Source organism: Trichophyton verrucosum (assembly GCF_000151505.1).
Source record: "Trichophyton verrucosum HKI 0517 chromosome Unknown contig01170_1.f1.exp, whole genome shotgun sequence".
Lineage (NCBI taxonomy): Eukaryota > Fungi > Ascomycota > Eurotiomycetes > Onygenales > Arthrodermataceae > Trichophyton > Trichophyton verrucosum.
The window spans coordinates 115,134-124,466 of record NW_003315153.1 but is presented as its reverse complement, the minus strand read 5'-3'; the positions used below and the strand labels follow the sequence as shown (position 1 = coordinate 124,466).

General features: G+C 48.4%; 3 protein-coding genes across 3 annotated transcripts; 2 read left to right on the top strand and 1 right to left on the bottom strand.

The window, feature by feature from the left end:
• Nucleotides 1–1,612: 1,612 nt before the first annotated feature.
• Nucleotides 1,613–3,125, top strand: TRV_07859 (extracellular salicylate hydroxylase/monooxygenase, putative; the record flags this gene model as incomplete). Its single annotated transcript, XM_003018117.1, has 2 exons — nucleotides 1,613–2,208; nucleotides 2,294–3,125. The coding sequence occupies 2 exons, from the start codon at nucleotides 1,613–1,615 to the stop codon at nucleotides 3,123–3,125; spliced, it is 1,428 nt and encodes a 475-aa protein (XP_003018163.1).
• Nucleotides 3,126–3,420: 295 nt separating this feature from the next.
• On the bottom strand, nucleotides 3,421–5,553 carry TRV_07858 (uncharacterized protein; the record flags this gene model as incomplete). Its single annotated transcript, XM_003018116.1, has 1 exon — nucleotides 3,421–5,553. One exon carries the CDS (start codon nucleotides 5,551–5,553, stop codon nucleotides 3,421–3,423), a length of 2,133 nt encoding a protein of 710 aa, XP_003018162.1.
• Nucleotides 5,554–7,016: 1,463 nt separating this feature from the next.
• On the top strand, nucleotides 7,017–8,765 carry TRV_07857 (uncharacterized protein; the record flags this gene model as incomplete). Its single annotated transcript, XM_003018115.1, has 2 exons — nucleotides 7,017–7,413; nucleotides 7,594–8,765. The coding sequence occupies 2 exons, from the start codon at nucleotides 7,017–7,019 to the stop codon at nucleotides 8,763–8,765; spliced, it is 1,569 nt and encodes a 522-aa protein (XP_003018161.1).
• Between the last annotated feature and the right edge of the window lie 568 nt (nucleotides 8,766–9,333).

The following is a 9,333-nucleotide window of genomic DNA, read 5'->3' as shown; positions in this document are numbered from 1 at the left end:
CGTAGGATGATAACTAGTTGATGCTGTGCTAGGTGACCATCCTCAGTCGCGAGCACCCCTCGACTACTCTTGTCTCGCACGAGTCGCCGTACGAGTCGCCAGTCGTCTCATCTCTCTCCAACTAGTAGCAGCCCAGATGGGTAGTTAACCAGGCAGCCGCTCCTTGTCCTGGCTCTAGAATGCTCGTCTGCCCGTCTGCCAAAGTCTTGATGTCGTTGTTTTGGCGTTGTTGGCGTTGCAGAAGAACCGAAAAAGGCAGAAAGTCGGTGCAAGTTCGGCACATGACCTCGCAGCCGCTGCTAGTCCCGGAAGGGCAATTGCTTGCAGCGAGATCGGAATCTCCACCACCACCACCACAAGCAACAAGCAACAAGCAACAAGCAACAAGCAGCAGCGGCAAAAGCATGAAGAGGCATGAAAAGCATGAAAAAAGGTGCCGGCATGAAGCAGCAGAGCAGAGAGGAGCGAGGACGGCCATGGAGGATTCATGCATGCAGGGAGTCACGGCGTTGCGGGCGGCAGATGCGACGACGGCCAAGGTCGTGAGTTCCCGCAGGCATATTTAACATATTCGACACTTGACAGTCCGGCGTCCGGCTCACCACATGCAGCGCAGGTTTGGTGAACTATACATCGACGGCCTCCTCCGAGTAGTCGTTACGCAAGCGTAGCTTTTAAATACTGGATTCCTGCTGAGCAGTCGCTGATATACGAGTGCTGGTTGGTGTCAAAGCGGCCGATGTCGAAGTCTGGGCTGACGACAAATGATAAGCTATGGGGTCCTTGGCCAGGGGGCTCTGCATCGGCCTCGCTAACTGGTTACGGAGTCCCTGAGGGACGGCAGCCTCAGGGTTGGTGAAAGTGCAATTTTAGACCCTGCCCTGTTGGTGGCAGGGCGGCTAGGATATTGCTTTTGAGGGAGCTCATTTCGCCTACGGAATGCCACTGGCTGGCTACCCGTTGGTCCGACCACTCCATTGCAGAGACAGCTGTCCACAGCTAACGACTTACTTAGCCTTCCAAGGCAGTGAGGTAGGTATAGGATGTAACTGCGGTTGGGTAGATGCTCCCGATCAAGAATGTATCCCGAGAGCAGTGACATCGGCTCGGTCATCTGCAGCTATATTATTATGGCTACTCGGTAGTTCTTATAGCTCCTTATATTGCTCTCTCTATGGAGTAAACTTGAAGCCCAAGCTGTGACTCGGTTGCAGGATGGTCTCTGTCAAAAGACGGAGCCATGGGCCTTAATATGGCCAGCTAAGATCCGACTACATACTTAGCTGCTTCCAAAGGAGCTGTTCTTCCTGGCGGGCCCTTTCCACTACAAAAACCTTCTCTGTGTATCAAAGATGGCCGCATCAAAGATAGTGGTTGATATTGAACAAACATGAGCTGTTCAAATCAAATATCAACCTTCATCAGGCCCAAAATTTGGTTCTCATCAAATCCTATTTTTAGCATCACAAAACTAACTAACCAAAAGAGGAAGAAGGCAGCAACATTCTCGCTGCAGCATAAAATGGGCGAGTCTCAGCGAGATGCTTGAGGAGCCGGACCTCCTGATATTGTATACTTACATTGTCAGACAAATAATTGGTTACTTGCCACGATGAAGATAGCAATAATCGGTGCCGGTATCAGTGGATGTGCGGTCTATCTCGCCTTGAAGAAGAGACTCCCAGCCGGAGAGGAGCATGAATACACCATCTATGAAGCATACGAAACCTCAGCATCATCTCCACAGAACTATGCTGATGGAGATGTACATTCCTCCAGCTTCGTCGTGGGTGCCGGGCTGGCAATCTGCCCAAACGGCTTGAGCTGCGTCAGACGGCTTGATGAAGATATATACCACACCATTACTAGGATGGGATACCCATACGCATACCAGCAAATGAAGAGTTCCCATGGATGGAATCTCATGAAGATGGAAGCCTCTGGCTCGAATCCAAAGATCAACTCTGTCTCGTTGAGTCGGCATGCCCTGTGGCGATCCTTTCGAGATCGTGTCCCGGATGATATCGTTGTCAACAAGCGAGTGGCATCAGTTGTTGCGAAGCCAGATGGACGAAATGTTATCAAGTTTGTTGATGGCAGTCCAGATGTAGAGGCAGACCTAGTCATTGGTGCTGATGGACTCAAAAGCGTCACTAAGTCAGCTTTGTTTCCGGAGGATAAGGAAGACCGATACCCACCACATTACGAGTGAGTCTCTTTTCGACTATATTACCAGATGAACAAAAGATGCAATCTGCTCAAGTACGAGTTTGCCCAACTAACAATGTGTCAGAGGAGTCGCTGGAGTAGGTGGGTTCTTCCCGGCTGACCAACTACACGACCAAATTGAGCCGGGGACCATGAATCTGGTCTTCGGCGGAAATGGGTTTTTCGGCTACTGCTACACCAACAGTGACAAGGACGAGCCAAATCGCCATATACCTCAAGGAGTACTCAAACCAGGCAGCACGGTAATGTGGTGGTCTACATACGAAGCTAAAGAATGTCCTGAGACCAAATCCATAGACAAAGCCACCATCATCCAAGACGTAAAGTTCCGACATGCCTCGTGGAAAAGCCCCGTGGTGCAGAAAATACTCGCCTCAGCAGATATACAGAACATGTATCCTGTCTGGACTGTGCCGGAACTGCCTACGTGGGAAAGTCATGGAGTTGTACTGATCGGTGATGCGGCACATGCTCTCCCACCTACTTCTGGACAAGGTGTGTCTCAGGCAATGGAAGATGTAGAGTGTTTCTCTATATTACTGGCTCATAGCTTGGGCAAGGAAGGCCAGGAATCGTCAGAGGGGAGTGCGCTTCAGACTCGAAAGGCGAGTATATCGTGGGCAGCGAAGAAGTTCATGGATATACGCATGCCTCGGATCAAGGCAATTCTTGATCAGGCAAGGAAATATCAAAATCAGAAGCGGAAACTTTCTGTCTTCCAGGAATGGTTTATGTATTTGATGATGTACCTTATGAGTAAGTCGGATCTTCCGGGTGTTAAGGGAACAGGCACTAAGGACCCGTTTATAGGTTTCTTTCCAGCTCCGCCTTGGGTCAAGGAAATATATTCGTACGATATTGAGAGTGAAACCCAAAAAGCCATTGAAAAGTCATAGCTATGAACTTGTCCAGGGGGAAAGATGGCCCACCCAACCCCAGCCTCGCAGCCCGAATCAGGTTTACATATCTGTATTATAGGACCTCCCTACTCCCTATTTGTATATAATAACCATCCATTAATCAATTAATTAAACCTGGAAATCTCATTGCTGTGTGGTATCTAGGCGGGCAAGCTAGTCAAAAACACAAACACCAACATAACAGAAGCATCAGACTCATAAACGTCAAAAAAGGGCCAAAAAAAAGTTAGCAAGCAGATTCGTGATTAGTACTGTAGTTCCGGGCTTCTAATCAATTGCCACCTCTTCCCATTCTTTCAATCGAGCTCATAATACCACTGCGGCCAGGGGTTTTCGCCATAGCAATGCCACTGGGAGCGGCTTTAGTGCCGGATGGAGCTCCAAAACGTGGGATTCGGGGAGTATGGCTTTGTGGAAGTTGACGGGGACGGGAAGAGGTAGAGCTCTTTAGTCCAATATTGCTGCTGCTGCTGCTGCTGCTCGCAGCTGGCGTTGGCTGGGAAATAGGCATCTTCTCGCTTCTTTCTTCCTCATTTAGTTCCTCACACGGTGGAGTAGATGGCTTCTCTGCTGGCTCTGGGGCTGGTTGGGAATCTTGTTGCATTTGAAGCCACTCATCCACCACTGCAACTAGTTCTCCTTTCTCTGCCCTTTCAGCCTTGAGTTCGGAGCGTAGGGCCTCGCTATCTTTCTTGAGTGATACCATCTCTTGTTCAAGCCCCTTGATCCGGGCCTCCAGTACCCGTTTCTCAGCCTCTAAGCCTTCGTTCTCTCGAAGCATTGTGGCATCCCCAGGTGCGGTCTCCTCATCAGCAAGTCTAGCTTTTGCTCCATTCAGCTCAGACTGAAGGTGCTTGATTTTCTCCAAGGCATCTTTGAGCTTGTTTTCACCTTCTTTTACTCTCTTTTCCCAACGAGCTTCATAACTCTTCTTCAAGGCAGCAACCTTTGTCTCATGTTTACCCTTGTATAAGGCGTGTAGTTCGCGGGCAACTCTTTCTACAGCATCTTGAACTTCTCTGGCAGTCTCATCTGAGCTCCTGGTGTCACAGTTGGTCGGCTGAGCGGAGCCTTGTGTACCAGTACCATTGTTGCTCCGTGCAGCCGAAAGCTGGCTTTCTAACTCGACAAGCTTTCCCTCCATCTGTTCTCTGGCCCTCTCGGCCTCCTCTGCTCTATGAGCAAGTTTTTCTCTTTCTCTCTCGCCGTCAGCCATTTCTGCCTTGACAGTTCGCAACACATCTTTCATCTCCTGACTCCTCCTTTCCCATTCAACCTGTTCTGATTCAAGGGCTTCCTTTTTAGCCGTTTCATTCCTAACCTGCTCCAATGCCTCTCCAACACGCCGTTCAGCGTCAGAGACAGAGTCTTTGAGGCTAGCAACTTCGGCATCTTTTCCATTGAGAGTAGCCTTTAGAGAGGATATCTGCGACAAGAAGGAAGACTTCAAGGATTCCAACTCTCTAGGAGTAATCGAAGGAATAGACCGAGGAGTTGCAGGTGGTGGTATATCAAAGTCAAGGAGAGAAAACTTGTTCGGAGACCTAAAATTCTCCCCCGGCTTTCTTGGCGAGTTTCGTCGAGCCCTATAGGGAGACTTCTGACCCTCAAGTGTACCGTTGGTGGGAATATCCATTTGGTCTGTAAAGTCTAGAAGGTTGGCGTCATCCTCAACGCGCATATACTTCCGTACAGGAGAACGCGGGAAACTGGATGATTCTGTTTCGCTAGATGACATTCCTGGTTCTCTTTTGTTCAACGCTCGTTTCGCTGATCTAGGAGTCACTTGTGACATTTGATCTCTAACATTTGGGGTAAACTTAAGTGGAGAGTCGTCTCTGAGCTTGGAAAAGAGAGTCATGTCGGCGTTAGGCACTGCTGAAAAGGTACTGAGACTTGTGTGATCTCCCACACTGTTATCACGGTGGGCACTGTCGCATAAAGAGCTATCTCCTTCGTTTTGATGGCGGACAATGCTCATGTGCTCATGGGTATTTTCTTCCACAACAGTGGCCAAAGACTGGCGCGAGGACTCTGGTTCAACGATTTGTTTGTCCTCGGGGGTTTCACCCGCCTCAACTGTGTCAGCTGGTTGATCCTGTGGTACGTTTTCTTGCTCGTTCATATCAAGGTCATGTTCGGTGTAATCTTCGTATGGGTTATGTGTGGGCTCAATATGGCAGCTCTCATCAGCGTCAAAGAGTGCAGCTGGACCCTCGTCCGGTCGATCTGTATACTCAATATTTATCGAGTCTTGAAAAGGAGAGCTAGGAGGATTTTGGAAGCCGGACTGGTCATGGTGGTGGTCCTCGTGAATATCAAAGACAGGGGAGTTCCTGGTTTGTTTTGATGGTGTGGTGTTTTCATCGTAGTACAAGTTATCTAGGTCCTCGGCGTCTCCCATGGGACTTTTCGATAGTGGTGAAGCAAGTGACTGAAGGTGTGATGGACGAGAATTGAGTCTCGAGGGTGATAGAGGTGACAGCGGACAGTCCATTGTCACTCACAATCGGTATATCCGTCGTTCGCTGTGACTTTCTTTTGGTGTTGTTACTTAAAATTCAGCATTGAGGGTATCCTGCATAGGATATCACAAAAGTCTATCAAGTGATGAAAAAAAGCGATGCGTCGCTGATGGCCCGAGTGAATGTAATATATCTCCCAGTTTTGTCTGCCTCTTGTGTCGCATGAAGAAAAGAAAAGCGAGCTTTTGCGATTGTTTTGATAGTTTGGCCCAGCAACCGAGTAAACAGAGGATGACATAATCATGACATAAGCTCTGAGTGGGGTTTATTGAAATTAGATACACAATCAATACGGCGCTAATACAAAAATTACACCACGGTGCAAAGCTTGGCGCTTGAATCTTAAGTAAGCGTGAAGCTTATATGCGCCGCGTCTTTTTGCCTCTTTCGGTACTTTGCGACTTCATCTTATCAACATGCAAGATCCATGCAGTATGCGTTGTTCACTCTCAATGCGACTCAGGATAGGCCAGACGGCCTGGATATCACGTCCTGCGGGATTGAGTGCAGCAGTTTGACGGCGGAAGATCTTCAGTTGCTTTCCGTCTCATACGAACACCTGGGGGGTTCTCGAGACGAGTACCTTGTACCAGACAGCGGGCCTTCTCCACCAGCTAAGACCGGCTTCACACAATTTCTTTGGTTCAGTTGCCGCTTGTCCATGGTCAGAAGCTGTACTACGTCACCGTGTAATTCGGCGGCTAAGGACCATGTTATCCATGGGTTCTGTGTACCAGTCAGACCGCCACTCGTGATCAGACTTTTTCTCATTTCTCCTGAACAGCGAACTTTCTTCCCACTTCCACGACTCTCAACTCCACCGCCTGCCCAGCAACGCATAACAAACACGACCAATCTGCACGCTTGCACAAGCCGTCTCAGTGATTTCTGGTCTCGAGTCCACCTGCTCTGGTTATTGAGAACCAGCCCAGGACAGACGAGCTCTCGACAACAAGCAACCGTTGGCAGACAGACGTGACTGAGCAGCCTGACAGACACCACTTTTTCCCTAAACCCCTCTTCGCATCAATCAATATAATTGGCCTTCGCTGGCAATACTTCCCCAAGTTTTACCTTGATATTGATTCTTCGAAGTCGGCAGAGCGTGCAGTGTCTCGTCTTCCATCTCAACTGACAACAGGTTCTGGTTGAAAAGAGGGAACGGGGGTTGCGTGGGAGGATAGCCGTAAGAACCAGACTAGAATATATAGAACCATGAGATTAACACGTCAGGCAAGACACCATAACTCTTCTCCTCCGACTTCGTCTCGCGCCGACGACGCTTTCCCGACCGTCCAGCTATTCATCCTAGGTGAGTTGACGCGAATGGATTGTCTCCTTAATGGCCTTGAACTGCACTAACAAGTTTATAGCGGTATGTCGCTTTGCAGAGCCGATCGCATTGACCTCCATCTTCCCATATTCATGGGTAATGGTTAAGGATTTCAATATTGGAGACAAGAGCAATGCGTCCTTTTACGCCGGAATCATCATTTCCGCCTTTGCCTTGTCGGAGAGCTTGACTGGAATGTTCTGGGGAAGCCTGTCGGACAAAGTTGGTCGCAAGCCTGTTCTTCTCCTAGGATGTGCTGGTACTGTTTTGTCTCTTATGATAGTCGGGTTTTCCCGGAATTTCTGGATGGCTCTCCTCGGCAGAGTTGTTGGCGGCCTCCTGAACGGTAATGTTGGGGTTATTCAAACAATGGTTGGTGAGGTTGTTAAGAATCCGGACCATGAGCGTAAGTTAGACATGCTGATACCATATATTTTTACCTACGTCCATATACTAACATATTCTAGCGCGAGCATATGCTGTTATGCCATTTGTCTGGTCTATTGGGACAATCATAGGCCCAGGTATATCCCTTTCCCAGAACACTCCTTTTTTTAACCTTACAGTAACTGCTAACTCTTACTAGCGATTGGAGGCACGTTTGCGCAGCCATACAAATCCTTCCCTTCGCTCTTCTCCCCATCAGGCTTATTTGGTACCTTCCCTTACCTTCTCCCCAACATAATATGTTCGCTGCTACTCTTTATCAGTATCTTTGCTGGATACTTTTTCCTCAATGAAACACATCCCGACCACCAACCCCAGCATACCCGTACTGAAGGTGCAGAACAGCATACCGATGAGGATGATAATGACACTATCGGTGCTCCTCTTTATGCTGTTGCCACAGCAGGATCTACAGCTCATGCTGGTGCAGACTTGACCGCCAAGTCATATGGCACTTTCAACGAGGTTGACATGCACGAGGATGAGGAATGGTATGTCAGGCCAGATGGGAAGTCCCTTCCAGCCCCGGATTCGGGTAAAGTCTTCACAAAGCGTGTGACTATGCTCATAATCGCCTTGGGTATCTTCACCTATCACTCCATGACCTATGACCATCTTCTCCCGATTTTCCTTCAGGATCAGCGAGACGGACTCATCAATCACCGCCCAACCTCTCCACTGGACATTCCAGGGGGGTTAGCCCTATCCACGCAAACTGTTGGCTTGATCATGGCTGTAAACGGAGTTATTGCCTTAGTAATTCAGGCCTTCGTCTTCCCTGTTGTCACCGAATGGTTAGGCGTATGGAGCGTCTTCGTTCTCGTCACCATCCTCCATCCCGTGGCATACTTTATTGTGCCTTTCTTGGTTTTCCTGCCAATCCGCCTCTTATACCCTGGCATCTACACATGCCTTACGATCCGAAACCTTTTCTCCATCCTGGCCTATCCCGTGCTACTCATCTTGATCAAGCAAGCCAGTCCGTCGTACAATACCCTCGGAAAAATCAACGGCCTTGCTGCATCCGCTGGAGCAGCCTGTCGAACACTTGCCCCGCCGATCGCCGGGTACCTTTATACTGTCGGGACCCGAATTGGGTTTACCGGAATTGCCTGGTGGGCTAGCAGCCTAGTCGCTATCTTTGGAGCCCTGCAACTTTGGTTTATGAGTGGTAAACCACACACAAGTGTTTCCATACTGGCTCGCCCACCTTGCTTTTCTAGGCATGTGGAAACCCATCCTCCCATCATCCACGTCCATGTGGAAGAGGAAGAGCAACCGACGCCACATGAACGTCAGCCATTGGTATAATTTGGTTTCCACGGGGAAGCCCCGGGGAGTGATTCAGTGATTTCCTTTCTTTCTCTTTTTAATTGTCCAATGTTCAATGAGATACCTTCGTCGCCTATTAAAACGATTCCTGATTCAAAGCAAGACTCGAAGATGGACTTTTTATGCCTTCATTCACTTTAGCCCCAAAAATTTGCTGGAGTCATGGTTTTACATTACATTTCAACGACATCCGCAGTTACTTTACGATGTTTATTGTTTTGCTTTTACAGGTAGACAGCCTGTTAAATGAGGGAAACACGGGTTCGGTTTCATTGTAATGTCATATATTGTCATACCAAATTGAATACATAATGATCTACTATTAGCTGTTCCCAAGATGCTTTGATTTAAATATATCAAATATATAAACGATGGTTCTGGTGCCAGCAAAACATAAGATTAGGCAATAAAAACGGATGGTCATCAGTCAATATAAACACAAAATTACAAAGCAGTCGTGAACCTGCAAATTTCGACTATGTAGAGACCCTAAAGAAAAGCGCCGATTCACCCATCGTGTCAACAAGACATGCCTACCCAAGCGATC